Raw genomic sequence first — 23,329 nt, 5'->3', positions numbered from 1 at the left:
ATAAGTTATATTAAATTAATGCTTTGTTACAGATCAAGTTCAACGAACCAATTACCAGAATCTAATAGATGTCCTTTATGCCTGGAAACCCTTGGGTTTAGAGGTAAATTTATTAAACAGGGTCCAAATATAACCACTTCTCTTGGACTTGAACCGGAACACGAGAGATTTGGTTCATTTTTGACAAGGAAGTTCAACTATTTCTTGATATTTATCTTGGTCTCAGATGGGACAATGAGTGAAAGGTATTTTAATTAAAATTCTTTTGACTTTGCCACATGCTAGAAATATTTGTGCGGAGCTGAGATTTTATAAAGGGTTGGCATCGCTTTATTGTTTGATGAAGGATTTGTTTAGGGTAGAAAGTGTTAAGTGAGGCGGGGGGGCTTTCATTTTTCTGTCCCAAAGGGGCCGCGATTGATTTATTGATTGGGTTCTTGATTGGTTTTAGATTGACTAAATGATTGATCGATTGATGAATTTATACAGTTTCTTTCTTGAGGAGGGTCAGCAGCTACACCTTGCGGTCACCTAGGCTGCTGGACCTGTCTGCTTGAAGCAGCTGCTTGCTCAGGGATAAAAAACCAGAAACCTTACACAATTTATTTTTATCTGAATTAAGAAAAATAGCTGCCAATTAATGTCCAACTTTTCGTCCAAAAGATTACCAAAATAGTTTTCTTCGGGGGNTCCGTGCTTTTTATCTACTTCTTCGTTATTCTGTTTTTTAGTCTTATAAACGATATTGTATTGCTAAGGTGCTTTTTATCTACTTCTTCGTTATTCTGTTTTTTAGTCTATTTTTAATTGTCTTTTTTTGTTGATTTTCATTGCGCAATAAAAAATTTCGGGAAATTTTTTTTTTCTTAACTACGGGTTTTCCCAACCAATTTTGCCATGATTAAATTTTCTCCCTTTGCACTGGATGTTTTCTAGACAAAATTAGTCTTGGCCCTTGGTGAATTCCTTGGTAAAGTAATGCGTTTACTTGATGTGGTTTTGTTGAGATTTAAAAACTTTCTTCACATTTACCCAATTTTTTCATCTTTGGTTCTGAAACGGATCAAGTGACCAAAAAAATATAAATCTGTTAAATTATTCTGAAAGATATTTTGTGGAGCACTCACAAAGCGTGTTCCGACAAAACTTTTCCTGCTACAACACTCAATGCAATCTTCAACCTTTCGATATCATTTCAAAGTAAAGATTATTTCAAAATTGATAATTACATATTATTATAATAAATATTATCATTTCATTAAATTTATTAGTTTTTCAAGTAGACATGAGACTGAAACGATTTATGAAAGTATTTATACAGAAGCATATAGACATTTTGTGTAGCAGTTTGAAGCACGAATTAGTTTATACCAAGAGAGAAGACATTTTGTGCAGGAAACGTTCTGTAGCAGAAAACGTTTTATAAACATTTTTATGCCAAGAGAACTGTAGAGGAAACGCTTTATTGGGGAAATGCTTTGTGAGAAAACCATTTACGAGGAAACGTTTTGTAAGTCCTCGGATTCCATATTTAACGATTAAGTATCATACAAACGGTACAAAAAATATCTTTTTTATATAATTATTTATAAATTATTTTTTATTTAGCTTTTTTAAGCTTTACTAATTTAAAATATTTTATTTATTTAATTTTGATTTGAGTTTTTTATCCAGGTGAATGCCCACTGTGCAGAGCTTCAATTAATGGCAGGATAATTCCTTTGATGAATTGAACCCCACTTAATCAATGATGTAATCAATCAATCAAGTTTTGATTTATGAATTAGGAAAGAACTGGCGCTGAAGTAAGTGTTAGAGACATCAACCAATCAAACAATTCACCAATCCATCAATCAAGCAGTTTATCAATCAAACAATCAAACAATTAATCGCCTAAGCTCCTAAATAAAGTTGGCAACTATGAAGGATGGGTGCTTTAATATCTATCTATCTAATCTAATATCTATGACATTTTTCAATATTTGAGTAAATAATGGTGGTAGCCAGTTCTACTTTTGAATGTATACTCATCTGATGCTCTGGGAACAGGATATGACGTCAAATCTTTAATATCTCCGTTCGGAGACCGGAGATATGGACTAAGGTACCTCCGTCGGCTCCGATTTTTTATCTCCGGCCCTAATAAACTCACAGAGCATTCAACACACACACCTAAGGAGTGGACCTATATAATATAATAATTTTCTTTAAATTTCGATTTTTTCTTGCAAAGACAAGGTGTCAAATACGGCATTTTTTCATTTTGTTTTTAAATGTCTTTTTTGGGGGTCTTCATATAAAAAATAACGAAAGAAAAAGGATACAGATAATTTTTTTTAAAAGGGTGTCCCAAAAATATTTCCCACTCATTTTTAAATTCTTTAAAGTTTTACTATCAAAAATGGTGATAGCCGGTTATGGTTTTGCATGTATACTAGTCTGATATTCTAGGAACAGGATTAAAGTTCAAACCCGTAATATCTCTGTTCAGAGGATAAGGTACTTCCGGTGGCTTCGATTTGTCAACTCTGGATCCAGTTGACTTACAGAGCCCAAATTCAAAACACGAATACATTAGGATCTAAATGATTGAATAAAAAATAAATAATTTATATTATGTCCTTGTACCTAACTATATCTATAATTAACTTTTTTCCTTCAATTAATCAACCATTTATTTTATCAAACAATCAATAATTCTATCAATCATTCATTTATTCCATCAATCAAGTATCAATCAATCTAGCATTTTGTTGATTTATCCTTCTTTCAAAAAAACCTCCTAAACCACCTCCGCCAGCACCACCACCTTCACCATTGGCTAAACATCTCTGCTTCGCGGAAGTTATTTCCACCCCCGAGTCTGCATGGCATCTTTCAACTATTAAAACAGTTAAAATTAATAAAGGTATTTATTTTCCTAAAATACAATTCCATACGCGAAACCTAAGTATTGTTATTAATATGTTTTTTCCTGGTCTTTTTTAATTCTAGTTTCAAGAGAATTGAATTAATTATCTTACCATGACGCGTCAAAGAAGGTTTCCATTTGATAGTGAAGTCACATTCTTCACATTAAAACTGGCAACACATTGTTCTTTATGTTTTTTAAAATGGTCTTGACGTTTAAACTTTCTTTTGCATGAATTTCATTCGATTTCTTAAAGAGGACAAAGAGACTGAAAAAACCTGTTTTTCATTTGTGTATTAATGTACTGCAGTGTACAATATTAGTAAATGTGTGTACATTTTGAGTGCAAACAACTTTTTTGTCATCGGAAATCTTGATTTGAAAGATTTGTTTTTTAGATTTGATTTGATATTTCTGTTTAGAATCGAGATAAAAAAAGAAAATATAGATGAAGATTCAGTTGTACCTTATTCTTCTGTCCGGTTTTCGCAAAAGACATCACTTCATTTCCTGTTCTTAGACCATCATACTACTACTTGAATACATTATTATTATTATTACTATGAATGCCTGATAGAAAGATAGGATGACGAAGTAAATGAATGATTGATTGTTTGATAAAATGAATGATTGATTTGTTTAATGAAAAAAGTTATTTACAGAGACAGTTAGGCACAAGGACAGAATATATATAATCTATATTTTGCTAAATCATTTAGGTCCTTAGGTGTTTGTGTGTTGAATTTGGGCTCTGTAAGTCAATTGTAGCCGAAGTCGAAAAATCGGAGCCATCGGAGGTTCCTTATCCTCTTGAACGGAGATATTACTGATTTGACCTTTTATCCTGTTCCTAGAATATCAGATTAGAATACATGCAAAAGTAGAACTGGCTATCACCATTATTGACAGTAAAACTCATAGAATTTTAAAAATGAGTGGAAAATATTTTTGGGACACCCTGTAGGGGATGTAGGGGATAAAATGCATTTTCAGTACCCTTTTTCTTTCGTTATTTTTGATTGGAAGTCCCCAAAAAAGGCATTTAAAAAGAAAATAAAAAATGCAGTTTTTTGACACCCTGTCTTCTCATGATAGAATTGAAAATAAATTTTTTTCATTATTTTATTAAATTATGTAGGTCCTTAGGTGTAACTGTTTTGAATTTGGGCTCTGTAAGTTCATAGGTGCCGGAGATAAAAAATCGGAGCCGACGGAGTTACCTTATCCCATATCTTCGGTATCCGAACGGAGATATTGAAGATTTGACTTCATATCCTGTTCCTAGAGCATCAGACGAGTATACATGCAAAAGTAGAACCGGCTAACACCATTATTTGCTGAGATATTGATAAATTTCATAGATACATTGCCTCCTTTAGTCGTATCCTTGAACCTTTCAAAACCTTGTTATGAAACTTGCAAGCAGAAGCAAATCTCCACATGTCTAAATTTGATAAGATTTTAATTTTGGTTTGGTTTTGGTTTGATTTTTGATTTGATTTTGGTTTGATTTTGGTTTGATTTTGGTTTGATTTGGTTTGATTTTGGTTTGATTTGGTTTGATTTTGGTTTAATTTTGGTTTGATTTTGATTTGATTTGATTTTGATTTGATTTCGATTTTGATTTGATTTGTTGATTTTGGTTTGATTTTGGTTTGATTTTGGTTTGATTTTGGTTTGATTTAACAAAATGTAAACAAAGCAGACGATAGTCTTACAGATTAGAGCTTTCTCAGTAGGTATCACTATACTAAATCAAAGAATTATTTATAAAGACGATATCGAATTCGTCACTGAATTCCCATGTTTATTGGGACACCCTGTAACTGCGTGTGTCCGTCTGCCAACAGCAGACCTTTAATTTCGACTTGAGAACTCTGATCTATCCAGGTCTGACACTTGGTGGATACTTTCAACTTCTCTAGACAGGATTCATTCAGCTCCTTGCTGGTATTGCTGTTGATCCTGAGGTTGATCTGTGTCTGTTCAGTTTCCACAACAAGAATATAATCTGCATGTTAAACTCCATTAGTTCCCAGATACCCTATACCCTGGATACCAAGTCTGCACGGCAAAGTTTGAAGAGTAGGATTCTTGACAGCCGTTATCCTCGATACTGTCTATTCAATCTGTAGAAGAGATTGGAAGAGTAGTTCCATACTTCTTATATCGAGATCTCCTTCCCTTGTTACTTGTAGGTTGATCTGCAGAGGGCCTCTTGGTCCATAGCGCAGATATCTGTTTTGTCCTCACGGAACAGTGTTAGCACCAGTCCATGCATCTCGAATATCAGCTTCCTAAACACTGATCCTGATTACACTTATTGAAATTCCGTAGTACAAGTTTGTTCTTGTTTGACCGTCCTTGAGTCTTTTATGTCTATCTATGATAATTGATAAACTTTGTGATTGGATTGTTGAAGAATTCAGAACGTTTTTATTATTATTTTATAAATTGGCGTGAAATGAACATAACAACATAAACATAAAAACGATCAGAGTAAATAACCATTTTTTTAGAAATTGTTATTAAAAAATATAATTAAATGACAACCAATTGTGATATTGTTATAAGTTTTTAACAAAGGTTTAGAATTCCGTTTTACTTATGCGTAACTTGAAATTTTAGATCTTAATTTGGATAATGGATACCTTAAAAAAAAATTCAAGGAAATTTTATTTCAGAGAAGATGGATAATGCAGAACAGGTTTACAAGTCTACTTGGTTTTCAGCGGAAAAGTTCAGGTGGTTATTGTATTGTTATCTTTTATTTACCCTTGCCCTTCTTTTCTTGAATTTTGTAAAGGTATTTTGGGTCATTGTTATGTCCAAATTCTAACATATCAGAAGTAAGAGTGGAAAATTTCTGATTTAAGTGGCAGAGCAGACAAAAAAAAACATTGACAGAAGGTGCCTCCTCGCCCAAAATGAAAATTCAAATATCTTTAATTGTTTTTAGAAACTTTTTTTAAAAGTTTTTTTCCTTGTTTACAGGAAGGAGAAGAACTATCGGGAGATGGTTAACGAAAATCGGAAAATGATCAGGGAAAAATTACAATCATGTAAATATAAAATAATAAATAATAAATTGAAGTTTCTGCAAATATTTATTTCCTCCTCCAGATAAGATAAAATTTAAGTTTAATGGTTGATATTGCTTGACTTGTTCCAGATCTGGGGGTTATTCTTACTTGCTAGCTATATGATTTCTTTGAATTGATTTTTTTCTTTATTTGTTTGTGAATTTCTAGTCAGTTGGAGAAAAACGTCAGAGAATTAGGAAATTCTTCTAACCTGGCTTCACCCTTATACAATATACATGTTCTAATTGCGTCTAACATCATTAACATTCATTATTTGACTGTAAAAATTGCATCTATTAGAAACTTTTTAAAGAAAATTTGTTTAAATTGAAGAGAATATTGTTGGAATTTCAAGTGACCCTTGTAAGTATAAGTATATGAGCGATATACATCGGTACTCTAAGGCTTAATCTGATCAATGATAACGTGAAGGAAACTTCCTCATTAGCTTTACAATTTTTAAACTTATATAATTTCTACATTGTTTTAAAAGCAAATAATGAGCAAATTACTTTTTAAGAGACGCCACAAATGAAATAATCAGCTTTTTGCAGAAAACATGGATATCAAATTAAAACTGGATTAGACAAATCTTTATGGAGGATCAATTCCAATTACTCTTACAGTCACTTTAATCAGAAGTCAAAATAACCAACCCAACCCAAAACCAGGAAGACTAGCACCGAATTCTGAATTGTCCTTAAAATGAAGATATTTGAAGAATTGTTAACGCCAGGTTGGGATCCTTTACTGTCGCAGCAGAAGATCAAAGAATTGGTTCAGATAAATGCATCAGCAGGTTGTTTATTAGTGTTTATTATTGGTTCAGATAAATGCTTATTAATGTTTAATATTGGTTCAGATAAATGCTTCAGCAGATTTTTTATTAATGTTTAATATTGGTTCAGATAAATGCTTCAGCAGGTTGTTAATTAATGTTTATTATTGGTTCAGATAAATGCTTCAGCAGATTGTTTATTAGTGTTTATTATTGGTTCAGATAAATGCTTCAGCAGGTTGTTTATTAATGTTTAATATTGGTTCAGATAAATGCATCAGCAGGTTGTTTATTAGTGTTTATTATTGGTTCAGATAAATGCTTCAGCAGGTTGTTTATTAATGTTTATTATTGGTTCAGATAAATGCATCAGCAGGTTGTTTATTAATGTTTATTATTGGTTCAGATAAATGCTTCAGCAGGTTGTTTATTAGTGTTTATTATTGGTTCAGATAAATGCATCAGCAGGTTGTTTATTAATGTTTAATATTGGTTCAGATAAATGCTTCAGCAGATTGTTTATTAGTGTTTATTATTGGTTCAGATAAATGCTTCAGCAGGTTGTTTATTAATGTTTAATATTGGTTCAGATATATGCTTCAGCAGGTTGTTTATTAATGTTTAATTACAGGGTTCTCCACAAAGGATGAGACTTTACGGTTTGTTTCCTCATACTTAAGCTTGTTTTTTTAAGTGCACAAGAAAAACAATAAAAAAGGCTATTGAAAGGCTATATTAAAGGCAGAAAACCTAAATTAATCTTGGAATCGCCATGTATACTGTATAACCCCTGTTTACTGTAGTTGAATGTGAGGGTATACCTGAACAATTACTCCATGTACTGTATAACCCCTGTTTACTGTAGTTGATTGTGAGAGTGTACTAAACAACTACTCCATGTACTGTATACCTCCGATTGGGAACCGACCTAATAGAGCCAAACTCTGGAAATCCCAAATTAACTCGGATCATAGCATGTTCAAGGTACGTAGTAATTAGTTAAACTTATTTGCTTGTAATTACAAGCATTTTTTCTATATTTATTAATGTTGATTTCCCTGTTTTATCTTTTATTTTATTTTTCAAACAAGGCAAATATCAACAGATTTGTATGAGAGACCTGCATTTTAATATTGTTAAACAAATTAATTTGTGGATATTTGTGATATTAGTACGTCTATACTGAATATTGGTTTCTAAGTCGGAACCACCAATGTTGTAATTTTGGCAAAAGCACATGATACAAACCAGAGATTTTTTTTACTGTTAATGACTATTATTTCTGTGAAAATGTTTAAGGCTCATTTTCCGAGTTATACCACTTTCAAAGTAAAAAAATCCATTTTGAATTAAAGCCTTATTTCATTCCGCATTATTTTGGTTATGACTGTACTTATTTTCTTTTTCTTCTGTTACTTTTTTTTGATAATAATAGTAACAGGGGTGTATATAATTCAATTTTTTTTTTGATTTCTTTCCCCAAATACAATAACTTAAAATACATAATCCCTAAAATGGCGCCGCAGGCAAAGTTTGTTTAACTTTGGGTAATGATATAGTGGCAAAGGCAAAAATAGTCGGGATTGATTATTTGTCAGTCCAGGAGTTTATTGCTTCTTGGAATTCATTTCCCATCATTTTTCTTGGGGGAGAGAATTTGTGAAATTTTGAAGTAGGTATTCAAGGTAAAATTATTAAGTGATGAACATTCTTTTTATCATTATTATTATTAAAGTTTTAACACTGCATTATAACTATTGGAGAAAATTATTTATGAAAAACTCTGATTTTAGATAAAGTTATGTGGTTGTGTAGAGCTAAATAGCTTCAGCCCTTCCCTTTCCTATATTCACCTTCTTTCACTTCTTTATCTGCCAACCTTCCATCAATTCTCTACCTTCCCCTTCTCTTCGTTCCCCTTCCTATTTATCCTACCTTCCTCTTACCTTCCCCTTCTACTTTCCTTTTCTGTCCCTTCCGTTTTCCCCTATATATCTCTGTCCCTCTCAACCTTCCCATATCCTTCTCAATCTTTTCCTTTCCCTCCCAACCTTTCCCGTCCCTAATTTTCCTCTTCCCTACCTATCTCTTTCCCTACCTATCTCTTTCCCTACCTATATCTTTCCCTACCTATCTCTTTCCCTACCTATCTCCTTTCCTATTATCCACTTTCCTCCCTTCCTTCCCCCTTCCCCACCCTTCCCTTTTTTCCGCTGTTACCCTTCCCCTCTTCCTTTACTTCTTTCTTCCCTTCCCCTTTTCCTTACATTTTCTCCCCTACCTTTTTTCCCCTTTCTTCTTTTCCATTTTCCTTCCCCTTTTTTCCCTTTTCCTTCCCCTTTCCCTTTCCTCCCTCCTGCCCTTTTTCCTTCCCTCCCTTACTTTTGGGTCTTTGATTTATGGTGGGTGGGGGAAGGGGGGGGGGAGAGACACCCCTGAATAATGAAAATAATATTTATTTTTCTAAAGGATTTGCTGAGTAAACAGGGAAAACCTGAACCTGCTGAACCATTACTGGAGATAGCACTTCAATATAAACCAGGTTAGATCATTTTAATACAATGATTAACCAGGACTAAAATACTTTTCTTTTTTTTTCCTGAACAATGAAGTAGTTTTTGGACAATTTAGTGATTTTTTCAGACGATGGATTTTAAGGACAAAAATTTAGTTTTAAAGGTCAAAAAAATAAGTTTTTAGTTTCAAAATTAAAAAAAAGTAAGGCACTACAAGACACTACTGTATAAAGCACTTATCCACATATGTTGTAGTCTAACTGATTCCATTTGGAGGTCTCTTATGAATGCTGGAAACCTTGAGATCGTATAATACAAGTTTTTTTTGGAGTAATCATTTAGTCGCTTTAAATTAAAAGGTCCTTTCTTTTAACTCTCTTTTATTCAAGCAAGATTTTTTTTCAGGAAAAATTCCTAAGATTCAAAGTTCTGCCAGGCTCACCTCGGCCTCTAGTTTCAGTGACATACCTTCATCATCAACATTAATGAATAAGTCTGTCTCATTATCCAAGAGCAAGAGCCCCTTCCCTCAGAGTAATCAATCCGATTCCCCGGATTTTGATCTTGAGATTGAAGAGTTTGAGGAAGATGAGGTTGAGAGTAAACCCTCCTTTATCCCTCCTCCCTCCACCTCCAGGAATCCTCCTCCTCCCTCATCCAGGACTAGTAATCCTATCTTTAAGCCTATTAAACCAAATATTGGTTCAAGTAACAGGTATAAACTATGTCAGGGGTAATGTACAGAGTTACCCCCAGAAGTATGAGACTTCAGAGACGACTCATGATTCCCTGTAGCAGTAAACTTGTTTCCTCCTAAACCATCAATTCAATTTACCATTTCTAGACTCTATTTATAGCATTAATTTAATTTCAACCATCAAAACGTTGTTTTCAAAGATGTTTAGGTCTTCATTTAAGTCTCATCATTGTTGGGTAACCCTGTAACTTAACACCTTAAACCTTTAAAATTATTGATGTATTCTCGTTATTCCATCTGAACATTTATATTTTTTAACTTTTAATTGTGGCTTTATCTGTGAGCATCTGCTCTTTGTATTCATAATAATTTTTCGCCCATTTTCAAAATTTTACAAAATTATTTAGTTTAAGATAAAAATATTTTAAGATTACATATTTAAAGTCTGATTGGCCATAAACCTTCCCACACAAAATTTGGGCCTGATCGGTTCAGGCGTTTTGACGTTTTTTGGATACAAACAAACAGACTGACAAGCTAAATTTATATATAGATTGTGGTTCTCTATTCATGGTGAAGTGCGGATTTATTTATAGAAAGAGTAAAGACAAGGAAGAAAATTTAGGAAATTTATCTTTAATTTTAGAATTTAATATTAATAATAAGCTTTTAGGGCGCTTCGCACCCATCTTCCTTTTCAGTGTGAACATTTTCTCTTTGTATACATTGTAAAACAAAAACAAGTAAGTTCGCGGATTTCATTGAAAAATGTTATAGATTTTCAAAATTCGATGACATTCAAATTTTGTTGGAGGCTAATTTTTATAGTTTTGATCATTCATGAATCTTCCCTGGGGATATTTTTGGGCCCGATTGGTTCGGCCGTTTTGACGTTTATTGGATACAAACAAACAAACACGCAAAGTTTATATATAAATTAATTTTTCAAAACAGATTCTGGATGAATTTATTTTCTTTAGTTTCCTGGACAAAGTAAAAGGAAGAGTATTTACTCCTCAACAAGCTCAACCTGCCCCCCAATATCCTTCAAACCAAAGGGGAGGAAATAACACAGGGAAGGTTGGGACTGTACGCTCCGCCTTCAAGACTGCTCATGAACAATTGATCATTGATCAGAATACTAAAAATCAGAGAGGTGGAAGGGAGATAACTCAGGTAACACGAAGGGCAAAGGTGTATTTTGTTCTATAAGAAATATCCCCCCCACTCTTACCCTATTGGCCTATTGACCCATTGACCTGTTGTTTTCGTGATCTTTTGGACCTATGTGTTTATTGACCTCTAAACCTATTATTCTATTGATCTACTGACTTATTAATCTACAGATCTACTGATCTATCGACCTTGATTTATTGACCCATTGATCGATTGATCTATATTCTATGGTACTAATAACTTATTGATATATTAACTTATGTACCTATTAACCGTTGAACTGCGAACCTAATGATCTATTGGCCTTGATTTCCACGGAATGATGGTTCAATGGGTATTATTATTATTATAATTAATATTATGACCCATTGACCTTTTTTATAATAATCTATTGATCTAATGATGTATGGACTTGTTAAATATGAATCTGTAGACCTATTGATCTATTAATCTAATCTATATGATAAAGCTCTTCGCTCAAATATATATACATATTTGTTTGTATATACGTTAGCTAAAGCTGACCGAATAGCCTAAATTTTTGAGGGAACCCTTGAGTATTCCGGGGGTAACATGTGCTAAAAATATTTTAATTTATTTTTTCAAAGTTCCACGTCAACGCCGGGTATTTCCGCTGGTTATATATAAATAATTTAATTTAGGCGTCCTATGGTGGAGGGAAGAAGTGCCTAGGAACTAGACCTGGTCATGTTGGAGGGTTTAAACCTCCTGTAAAACAGGTTTAGTTTTAAACCTTAAAACATCGGGACTTTTTAATGATTTAAACATCTTGAGCCTTGAACGATGAAGGGGGGGGGGGTATCATTAAGATGTGCTTAACATCTTTTAAACATTTTATTATGTGAAAAACTAAAAGAAACTGTTGAAACCAAAATCAAAATATAAGATCCTGTAAAACTAAGTTATAATGTTAAATATAAAAGGGAAATTTTAAGTTATAAGCTGAAGGGTTTTGTTCTGAGATGTTGGATGGGTCAATCTGCTGAACAATCCAGAGATGATTTCAAGGATGTACATTATTTTAATCCAAGTTTTTTATTCTACTTTCTAGTTATTTACCTAATATTAATATAAATAATCTTTGTTATTCGGACATGTTACTTTTTGAATGGAGAATTCCTGAAATTACGTGTAAAGTTCTTTTAAACCAATTATCCAGGAGTTTCCAGTAGATGGTGTAGTTTCGGCTCCAGCTCCAGCAGAGGAGACTGATCCTAGGTTAGATTATACAACATAGAACATGGATTAAATATATTATTTACTCGGAATTATTCATTTCAGGGGTGTATATTTTTCTGTTCCCCCTGGGAGGAGGGAAGGAAAAAATGGGAAGAGGGAAGGACAAATTGGGAAGAGGGAAGGAAAAAATGGAAATAGGGAAGGGGTAAGAGGGAAGGGAAAAGGTCCAAAACTTCCGCAAAAGGGACGGAAAAAGAGGCTCCAGAAACCTGTAAAATACACATGTTTTGTGATTTAGGGAAAAATATGATGCTGAAAGGGGGGGGGGCAAAAATATGAGTCTCACAGCTAATATTCACCCCTGATTTAATTATTCATTAATTCATTCAGATTATCTTGTCATTCATCCTTTACAGGCTAAAAGTAATTTATTCATTCCTATTTTTTATGTATTCATTGCTTCATTCACTAATTCATTAATTCATTAATTCGTCTATTCATTCAATTGATATTTTGACCGATAGACCGATTGATTGATTGGTTGGTTGATTGATTGATTGATGATTGATGTATTGCTTCATTAATGCATTGATTGATTGATTGATTGATTGATTGATTGGCTCATTGACTCATTTATCGATTTTAACCATTTTAACCAGGTACAAGAACATAGATCCAAAGATGATAGAGTTGATTCAGAACGAGATTATGGACTCGGGGAGCCTCGTCACCTGGGAGGACATTGCCGGCCTCGAGTTCCAGAAGAAGACAGTGAAGGAGATAGTTGTTCTTCCCATGCTGAGACCAGATATTTTCACAGGACTTAAGTGAGTAGACAAGAGGGAAAAGGGGTTGGTTAATGGTTACGAGTTCAAAATTTTTTCAAAAAAGAATATTTTCTTCATCATTTTTTAAAAAAATGCAAAATGCGCCTAATATTGAGATTTTACCTTAAACAGTAAACATTCGTGAATCACTGAAAAACTACGCATTTAAAGTAAAGTTTAACTTTAATAAAATTTCATACTTTTTCAATTTTATCATCGTCTGAACTTATTCAAACTATTCAAGTTTTATTATTATTGCAGAGGCCCTCCGAAGGGTCTGCTCTTGTTTGGTCCCCCTGGGACGGGGAAGACCCTGATTGGTAAATGTATTGCGAGCCAGAGCGGGTCCACGTTTTTCTCCATCTCCGCCTCCAGCCTCACCAGCAAGTGGGTCGGGGAGGGGGAGAAGATGGTCAGAGCACTCTTTGCCGTGGCGAAGGTAATATAAGGAAATAAAGTGTGTCGTGCTCCCTATTAGTGCTAATGTGGAAGATAAATTCTTTTGTGTGGCAAAAAAAATCAAAATAGCCTTGATAATTCAGAGCCAGTTCTTTTATTAAACTTTTGGGAATAAGTAGTTTTTTTTTGTGCTTCTTAATATTGTTTCTGGAAAATGTTTTCAAATTATGTTTTTATAATTTAAAGAATTTGTGTTCCTTTCAAATGTTTCAGTTTCATAAAACATTAAAACTGTTTTTTCTCTGTTAAAAGCCAAAACCAAAAGTAAAAGCTATTTATCAAATAAACTGTTATATTATAGGTTCACCAGCCCTCCGTGATATTTATTGATGAAATAGATTCTCTTCTCAGTGCAAGGTCAATATCAATTATTTTTAGATACATTTTTTTCGCCTGATATAATTTTAAAAATGATAAAAAAATAGGATTGAAGAGGAACAATGTATATTATTAATTTATGGAATGTAGGCGTATTTGTAAGTTTCAAGTGACCCTCCATGTATGAGTGGCAAGTCTGATTAACAACGATACCTTTAGAGTTTTCTATGATAAAGAATTAATGAAATATCCATGTTTTGTAATATAAGTTGATTATTATCAATTGTGGTACTTTTCTCTACGCAAGTGACTTATAGATTTCTGCTGCTACAGAAAGAATGGAGGAAATTTTTAGAATAAAACACTGATATATCCTTGTATTAGGTCGGATACTGAACATGAGTCGAGTAGAAGAATGAAAACTGAGTTCTTGGTTCAGCTTGACGGAGCAAATACTGTTGGAGAAGAGAAAATTCTTATTGTCGGAGCTACAAACCGTCCTCAGGTGAAAACTTTAGTCTATTAATCCTGTATTCTGTATCCTTTATTAATCCTGTATTATGTAATCTTAGTTAATCCTGTATTCTGAATCCTTTATTAATTCTGTATTCTGTATCCTTTATTAATCCTCTATCCTGAATCCTTTATTAATCCTGTATTCTGTATCCTTTATTAATCCTGTATCCTGTATCCTTTATTAATCCTGTATTCCGTATTCTTTATTAATCCTGTATTCTGTATCCTTTATTAATCCTGTATTCTGTATCCTTTATTAGTCCTGTATTCTGTATCCTTTATTAATCCTGTATTCTGTATTCTTTATTAATCCTGTATTCTCTGTATTCTTTATTAATCCTGTATCCTGTATCCTTTATTAATCCTGTATTCCGTATTCTTTATTAATCCTGTATTCTGTATCCTTTATTAATCCTGTATTCTGTATCCTTTATTAGTCCTGTATTCCGTATCCTTTATTAATCCTGTATTCTGTATCCTTTATTAATCCTGTATTTTGTATCCTTTATTAATCCTGTATTATGTATTCTTAGTTAATCCTGTAATCTGTATCCTTTATTAATCCTGTATTCTGTATCCTTTATTAATCCTGTATCCTGTATTAACCTCCTATTAATCTGCAGGAGTTGGATGAAGCTGCCAGGAGAAGGTTGGTCAAGAGACTCCTGATCCCTTTGCCGGAGAAGGAGGCCAGGAAGGAGATTATTGTCCGGCTCCTGGGAAAGGAGTTGAATGAGTTAAGGTGAATTTCCTCCTTATTCAGGCTTCCGGAAATCCTTAGTACTTATTACTTTATTTACTTCACCATAATTTTGTTTGATTTTCCCTCCGTCCAAACTTTACGGTTTATCTTAAAAGATAAAAGCGCCCAAGCGGAGGGATATTTTGGGGCGAATATATTGAAATATGTATGTAAAGTGATGAGGATATATTGAGATTACAATCTGGGGTGGATATAATTTAATATATTTAGTGACGAGGGTATTGAGAATATAAGAGCCAAGGCGGAGGGATATTCTGGGATGGATATATTTAATATATATTCAGTGTCGAGGGTATTGAGAATATAAGCGCAAAGGCGGAGGGATATTCCGAAGCAGATATAATTTAACATATTTAGTGACGAGGATATTGAGGATATAAGCGCAAAGGCGGAGGGATATTCTGGTGCTGATATGACGAATCTATGCCGTGAGGCAGCAATGGGTCCGATCAGATCTCTGGACTTCTCCTTCATTCAGACCATGGAGGCACATCAGGTAAATGAACATATAAACATGGAGGCACATCAGGTAAGTAAACATATAAACATGGAGGCACATCAGGTAAATAAACATGGAGGCACATCAGGTAAATAAACATTGTTGGCCTGGCCCCCTATCAAAACCCCTTTGTTTAAACATTTCCTTCTTAGTAAATAATCCAGAAGAAAATATAAGTAAAACTAGTTTTACAAAAATACTTAAAAATACTGATTATTGATTCTTGAAAGCCACGAAAATATAAATGATTGCCGTGCAGGGTATTCTCAGTAAGCTATCAATTCATATTAAATCTGTGTCTTTTTCTTTTTTCTTTTCTTCTTAAACATAGGAGTCCCGAATTCTGTTTAACTTTAATTTTTTTCTTTGTTAATCCTGCATTTTAATAGAAATAAATTGATTTTTCATATCTTGTTTATATAAATATAAAGAAAATTTACTCCGTCTACAGTTTCAATAACATAGTTCTCCTGTTCTCATCTATACCCGGAGTAAAACAAACCTGGTTCCACTTGTTATAACTATACAGTATACATACATTGAGAAGTGAGACTTAACTCCGATTTACCAAATATGGTTTCGTATCCAAATAATAAACCAAATCACCACATTTGCAAAAATAAGCAGTGCAGCTGCACCAAAAGCAACAATATGCAAGGCACCAAGAACAATGTAAAGCTCACAGTCTGCACCAAGGGCAATGTGAAGATCAGCACCAAAAGCAGCCTAAAGCGTTCCCCCTCCACCAAGAGCAAGAAAAAGCTGAACAAGATCAAGTATAGTACTTGGGGCAAGAACAGCAACAGTATCAGCAGTAGGGGAAATAGGAAGACCAAGAGTAGCGACAACATTCATTGTGTTTCCAGCAGCAATATCAGCAACAGCTCCGCTCACAACTACATCAGTTGTGTTAAAAACATGGATAGATGTTGCTCTTCCCACAACTATGTCAACTGCAATAACAATGACGAGAAAATCCATTTCAAGCCGAAGTTATCAAAATTCAGGTAAATGCTCTAAACATTTTTTTTTTCACATTTTAGTTTTTAATTTTAATGAGAATCAAATTTTAACTTTTTCAGGTTTTCGTTTGGAAACCTGTCCAGGTTCTTCCCTAGCCGGTCAGCTGTGCAGACCTGCAAGAATACAGAATTTGAGTGGATTGGACCCTCAGAGCATCTTGAGAGAAATATACCTTTGAAGGAGATAACTCCTGTGCTCAAGGGTAGGATTGGAACACAGGGAGCCAGGTCTTTCATTGCTCCAAATCATGTTTTCATGAGGAACACAAGATCCCCAGGGTTCAAGATTTACGAAGATTATCCAAGTTTGAAAAAGAAGCGAACCCTCTCTAAAAGCTTAAATTTACCAGTAGTATCCGAGGTTTCTTATGTAAACCTTCAAACCCCGCCCCCACCTCTCCCTCCCCGAAACAGAATGGTATCAAAGAGCAAACCAAACATTGTCAGAAGATGTATCTTCTCTCCTCAAGTGCACAGATCCCAGAGTTCGTTCCCTCCAGTTGTTGCAGGTGCCTGGAGAAGAACTGGAGAAGTTTGCAACCAAAGATCAAGTTGGGGAAACCGGGTTCTTCGGGTCTAATCCTAAACCAGTCTTCTCAAGTTTGGAACAAACCTGCTCAAGAAATTGTACATAGACAAAGATTTTCACATTTAATCTGCATTTATTCTATATTTAAAGATATATTTATTTGTATATTTAAGATTAAATATATATATATTGATTACAACATAGTTTCGTATTATATTTACCCAAGTTGTTATTTCAAGATTAAAGATTTATTGCATATGAGCGGTTTTAAATTAATGAGATTTAATGGTATTAAGAAACCTAAATCAACAATCATATATTGATTTTTTCCCATCATATGTAAATTCAAAGTTCAACGCTACGTTTTACTCAAATTACTTTAGTCTTTTTTTCCCAAAAAAACTTTGGTATCACAGAAGATTTGTCTTGGTATGATTGACAAACTGAAAATAGTATAGATGCCTAATTATTGAATACTTCATTAATTTCTTCTTTAATCATGTTTTACGATAGTTGTTCATAACATTTTTACCCTAGGTTCGTCCTATTAACAAAGACGATCTTGTTGCGGCTTTGAAACAGGTTAAAGCTTCCGTCTCCAATCAGGTATTGTCCTAGTAACCTATCCAGAGTTTAAGATTAATATTTATCCCCGTCCCCCCTCGTCAACATTTGTTCTCAACTTAGTGGTGACATTTAGAAGTAGGATACCCTGTCGTAGAAAACCTACATTTACAAATTCATTAAATGCAGTCTGATGATGCCATATTAAAAACATTTAGTAAATTTTTTTTAATTTGTTTTTGCATTTTTTGCCTATTTATTAAGTCGATTAAATAAATAGCAAACAAACTCTGACTTCTAATTTTTGCAACCTAATATCGTAGAGCTTAGATATTTCAAACTTTGAATTCTGTTTATCAAACAATCTCAGTTTGAAAAAACAAACAAAGTTTTACAACATCAGGTTGCTAAGATAGAAGGATTAGTAAATTTGAGTTTGTTGCAAGGACTCTATTCCTTTGCAAATATAGGTTGATATTTGTTTGGGTTCTAATTCTTAAGAGGACTGTAGAGTGTAGACATAATTTCAAGTTACTCTCAATTTAAAGAGTGGCATTTCCGATTAACGTTTACTTAGTTCTTTTTTTAAAGAAAGCATTATATATCCACCTATCATCTCTTTGAAGATTGAATATTTTTAATTTTTGTTTTTCTAAAAAGGGACCTTTTTTTAACAGAGGAAATGGACAATATTTATAACCTTTTAAGCTATAGAAAAGACACAAAATATTGCTAAAAAGGTTCATTTACAAGAAAATGGGTTGACAATTTTTCAAGGACAGTTCTTTAAATTATGAAATGTTTCTTATCTTTCAAGTATTTATTTTAGGATTTGGCAATGTATGACGATTGGAATGAAAAGTTCGGAGCTGGAGTTTAGACTTTATTTTGCATTTATTTCTAAATAAACATGTTACCTCATTCCGACCTCCTGTGATAAATTCCTTGCTATAAAAGTTCAACAATCTAGATTTAAACAAAACCTGTTTTCCAGAATGTAAACAATGTTGTGGCAGTACAGATTGGTACGGTTGGTACCATGGAACCGGTTTGTGTGCCGGCAAATGATTGAACTCCGTTCTTTCTCCAGTCTGCCGGTTCGTTTTGCCGGTCATAATACTACTCTACACAGGAGCTTCAGTAAGGTATAAAGAAAGTTCCATATTTTCAAAAGAGGGTATTTTGTATATTTTTTTTTTTATTTCATAAGCTTTTTCTAACATGTTTTACTTGTATCTGCTGGATCTGATTTTTTGTTTGGTTTAGTTTGGTTTGGTTTGGTTTGTTCAAATATCTTCCCTTCATTTGGACTTGGGTAAAAAGAAGTTCTTTTATTGCTGTAGAAAGAGATAAAAAAAGAAAACAAAAAATACATGATTAATTTTTTATTTTGGTTTTGTCAAAGTCAAATATTTAAAATTTACTTTGTATTTGAATAATTGTATTAGTGTTTGGGGCCGGGGGGGGGGGGTTCTATGAAAAATCTAACCATGTTATATTGTTATATTATATCTTTCGTTCTTTCTTATAGTATTGGTTTGTATCCAAGATACAACATTTTCTGATACGTCCCAAAAATCCTAATTTAGAGAATTGAATGATTCCATACTATGTGGGACAACTTGTATTTCTCCAGGTGAAGGACAGCGCTGTGACGGAGATGTATTTTGAGGAGATATTTGAGCAAGGATACGAGGCTCAGGATCCATTGTTTGATCTCAGACATTTTCTGTATCCAGACTCAGGGGATACATATATACAGGTGAGGAGGAGGCTTGTATATTTTCTTTATCCAGACTCAGGGGATACATATGTACAGGATTAAACCGTAATGAACCGTAATAAACCGTAATGAACCGTAATAAATTATAAGAAATCGTAATAAAATGTAATAAACCGTAATGAACCGTAATAAACCGTAATAAACTGTAATAAACCGTAATACATCTTAATAAACAGTAATAAACCGTAATAAACTGTAATAAACCGTAATAAACCGTAATAAACCATAATAAACCGTAATGAACCATAATGAACCGTAATGAACCGTAATGAACCGTAATGAACCATAATAAACCGTAATGAACCGTAATAAACTGTAATGAACCGTAATGAACCATAAACCGTAATAAATTGTAATGAACCGTAATGAACCGGAATGAACCGGAATGAACCGTAATAAACTGTAATGAACCGTATTGAACCGTAATGAACCGTAATGAACCGTAATGAATCGTAATGAACCGTAATGAACCGTAATGAACCGTAATGGACCGTAATGAACCGTAATAAACCGTAATGAACCGTAATGAACCGTAATGAACCGTAATGAACCGTAATGAGCCGTAATAAACCGTAATAAACTGTAATGAACCGTAATGGACTGTAATGAACTGTAATAAACTGTAATGAACCGTAATGAACCGTAATGAACCGTAATGAACCGTAATGAACCGTAATGAACCGTAATGAACCATAATAAACTGTGATGGACCGTAATAAACTGTAATGAACCGTAATGAACCGTACTAAACTGTAATGAACCGTAATGAACCGTAATGAACCGTAATAAACCGTAATACAACGTAATAAACTGTAATGAACCGTTATGAACCGTAATAAACCATAATGAACCTTAATGAACCGTAATAAACCGTAATAAACTGTAATGAACCGTAATGAACTGTAATAAACCGTAATAAATTGTAATGAACCGTAATGAACCGGAATGAACCGTAATGAACCGTAATAAACTGTAATGAACCGTAATGAACCGTAATGAACCGTAATGAACCGTAATAAACTGTAATGAACCGTAATAAACCGGAATTAACCGTAATGAACCGTAATGAACCGTAATGAACCGTAATAAACTGTAATGAACCGTAATGAACCGTAATGAACCGTAATAAACTGTAATGAACCGTAATAAACTGTAATAAACCATAATGAACCGTAATAAACTGTAATGAACCGTAATGAACCGTAATGAACCGTAATAAACCGTAATAAACCGTAATACACCGTAATAAACTGTAATGAACCGTAATGAACCGTAATAAACCGTAATGAACCTTAATGAACCGTAATAAACCGTAATGAATCGTAATGAACCGTAATGAACCGTAATGAACCGTAATGAACCGTAATGAACCGTAATAAATCGGATTTTCCACCTTGATTTAAATGGAGCTTTATAAAAAATAAGTATTCAGTCAGATATGTTTTAGGTTTTGTCGAACGCGTCGAATGTATCGGAAGTATTATCCTGTATTGCGGAGATACAGGAACCATTACCCTCACATTTAACACAGGTAAAGGGGAAAGGAGGGGGAGAGATAAGAATAAAGATATGGCAAGGGAAGGATAAATTGGAAAAAAGAAAAGTTGTATAAAAAAGGGAATTTAGAATTAGGATTGGGAATTGGGAAGAGACTACAGAGGGAAGTTAAGAAGTTGGGACGAATGGGAGGTTTGCAAGAAAGGTGTTAAAGGAAGTAAGGGAGTTAAAAAAAGGAATTTTATATCATTATCCCCATCGTTATCATGATCATTATCATCATTATTATCACTATCATCACTATAATTGTTATCATTGCTATCAACGCTATCAACGCTATCATCATTATCATCACTATCATCATTATTATCATTATCATCGCTATCATTGTCATCATCGCTATTATTATCATCATTATTATCATTATTATCATTATTATCACTATCATCGCTATCATTGGTATCATTGCTATCATTGCTATCATTGTTATCATCGCTATCATCATTATCATCAATATCATGACAGAAACAATCTAAAGGAATAATAATTGTCTTAAAATATTCTTTAAAAAGGGAATATTTGCAAATTATTTTTTCCACTTCATGATCTGAGTTCGTTTACCTTTTGTCCTTTTGACAGCCCATTTTTTTAAATATTCTTTTTTGTTTGTTCATTTTATTGTGATTTTTCACATTTTTTATTATTGATTTTGATGGGTATTATATCATTTGAACTGACGAGGGTCAACACAGACTGAAATATATTTTCAATAAAATGTGAAACTATCTTCTACTGTTTTACTTTACAGTGGTTTGGTCCATCACCATCACCAAATTATAAATCATTATCATCATTATCATCATTATCATCACTATCATTGCTATCATTGCTATCATCGCTATCATGGCGTTCATCATTATCTTCATCATCTTCATCAGCATCATTATCATTATTACCATTATCATCATTTTCATCATTATCATCATTATCATCATTATCATCATTATCATCATTATCATCATTATTATCATTATCATCATTATCATCATTATCACCATTATCACCATTATCATCATTTTCATCATTTTCATCATTATCATCATTATCATCATTATCATCATTATCATCATTATCATCAATATCATCAATATCATCATTATCATCATTATCATCATTATCATCATTATCATCTTTATCATTCTTATCATTCTTATCATTACTATCATTACTATCATCATTATCATTATCATCATTATCATCATTATCATCATTACCATCATTATCATCATTACCATCATTATCATCATTATCATCATTGTCATCATTGTCATCATTGTCATCATTGTCATCATTGTCATCATTGTCATCATTGTCATCATTGTCATCATTGTCATCATTATCGTTATGATTATCTTTTTTTCAGGCTCTAGCTACCCTTCACCATTTCCAGAAAGTTTATCAGTTCCGATCCTATGATTTCAGGAAGGAGGCTGAAGACAGTTTTGTCAGCTTCAACTCTCAGCTAGTGGAGGTTGGTTCAAACCAGGGGTTTAATATTCCCCTTCTCTCTTAACAACTAGTTCCCCCCAGTATGTAAGAAATATTTCTGAGCAAATTTTTTTATTTTCTCGCTAAATGGGGGAAAATCTACGATTTTGTGTTGAACCTTATCTGTTGAGTTAAATTTAAATTTATTTCTAGATTAACAATTTCCTCTCTTCTGCTTCAATGTAGTTTACTAGGGTACCGCCTACTTTACTAATAACAGTTTCATCTTCAAGCTCCCATTTTTCTTAGTTTATCGTTCTTCGTGGATTTTTTGGTTTAAATTTATACATTTTCCTAAAAAAAATAATGACATTTTTCAAAGGCAACAATTTTCAAATTTGACCTTTTGGGCCCGATCGATTTGGCCGTTTTGACGTTTATTGGAAACAAATAAAGAAACAGACAAGCAAAGCACTAAATGTATAGTTAACCCTGATCATGATGTCAATGTTGCAGGAGGACGGGTTCAAGCTGATCCTTAAACTCATAGAGAAGGTTCTGCCAATGATGACCTTCTTAGAGAATTCATTCAGTTTAATGGTTTTAAGGTAGCGTTTCCACTAGGATTTTTATTTCTTCATATTTTACATAAAAACGTGACATTGAACCCCATCATTATCATCATTATCATCATTATCATCAT

The 23,329-nt window shown here is 33.2% G+C and overlaps 3 protein-coding genes and 2 long non-coding RNA genes across 7 annotated transcripts; all 5 read left to right on the top strand.

Moving 5' to 3' along the window:
* The first annotated feature begins 12 nt into the window (after positions 1-12).
* On the top strand, positions 13-574 carry LOC111696535 (uncharacterized). The gene is made up of 2 exons (XR_002764110.1): positions 13-103; positions 503-574. It is a non-coding gene; the product is annotated as an uncharacterized LOC111696535 (long non-coding RNA).
* Positions 575-1,675: 1,101 nt separating this feature from the next.
* On the top strand, positions 1,676-4,386 carry LOC111696534 (uncharacterized). Of its 2 annotated transcripts, XR_002764109.1 has the most exons (3): positions 1,676-2,104; positions 2,492-2,908; positions 3,631-4,386. It is a non-coding gene; the product is annotated as an uncharacterized LOC111696534 (long non-coding RNA). The 2 variants fall into 2 exon arrangements; XR_002764108.1 differs by having other exon boundaries at positions 1,676-2,908.
* A 1,065-nt stretch (positions 4,387-5,451) lies between these two features.
* On the top strand, positions 5,452-18,854 carry LOC111696532 (fidgetin-like protein 1). 2 transcript variants are annotated; one of them, XM_023466152.1, is made up of 18 exons: positions 5,452-5,656; positions 5,906-5,956; positions 6,163-6,191; positions 6,731-6,793; positions 7,638-7,756; positions 9,242-9,314; positions 9,694-10,003; positions 10,966-11,161; positions 11,824-11,901; positions 12,342-12,400; positions 13,021-13,188; positions 13,450-13,627; positions 13,949-14,004; positions 14,350-14,470; positions 15,105-15,223; positions 15,602-15,740; positions 17,832-17,900; positions 18,688-18,854. In XM_023466152.1, the coding sequence occupies exons 1-18, from the start codon at positions 5,601-5,603 to the stop codon at positions 18,736-18,738; spliced, it is 1,935 nt and encodes a 644-aa protein (XP_023321920.1). In that variant the 5' UTR covers positions 5,452-5,600; the 3' UTR covers positions 18,739-18,854. The 2 variants fall into 2 exon arrangements, with proteins under 2 accessions (XP_023321920.1, XP_023321921.1); XM_023466153.1 differs by lacking the exons at positions 5,452-5,656; positions 5,906-5,956; positions 6,163-6,191; positions 6,731-6,793 and adding an exon at positions 7,327-7,332.
* Positions 16,200-17,502, top strand: LOC111696533 (uncharacterized). The gene is made up of 2 exons (XM_023466154.1): positions 16,200-16,750; positions 16,826-17,502. Exons 1-2 carry the CDS (start codon positions 16,317-16,319, stop codon positions 17,343-17,345), a joined length of 954 nt encoding a protein of 317 aa, XP_023321922.1. The 5' UTR covers positions 16,200-16,316; the 3' UTR covers positions 17,346-17,502.
* On the top strand, positions 18,853-23,238 carry LOC111696547 (uncharacterized). Its single transcript, XM_023466176.1, has 5 exons — positions 18,853-19,003; positions 19,495-19,620; positions 21,089-21,172; positions 22,562-22,669; positions 23,143-23,238. The coding sequence occupies exons 1-5, from the start codon at positions 18,863-18,865 to the stop codon at positions 23,236-23,238; spliced, it is 555 nt and encodes a 184-aa protein (XP_023321944.1). The 5' UTR covers positions 18,853-18,862.
* The last annotated feature ends 91 nt before the right edge of the window (positions 23,239-23,329 follow it).

The sequence above is a fragment of the Eurytemora carolleeae genome, unplaced genomic scaffold (genome assembly GCF_000591075.1).
Source record: "Eurytemora carolleeae unplaced genomic scaffold, Eaff_2.0 scaffold159, whole genome shotgun sequence".
In the NCBI taxonomy this organism is placed as follows: domain Eukaryota; kingdom Metazoa; phylum Arthropoda; class Copepoda; order Calanoida; family Temoridae; genus Eurytemora; species Eurytemora carolleeae.
The sequence above is the reverse complement of the archived record's forward strand: the minus strand, read 5'-3'. Positions and strand labels throughout refer to the sequence as shown.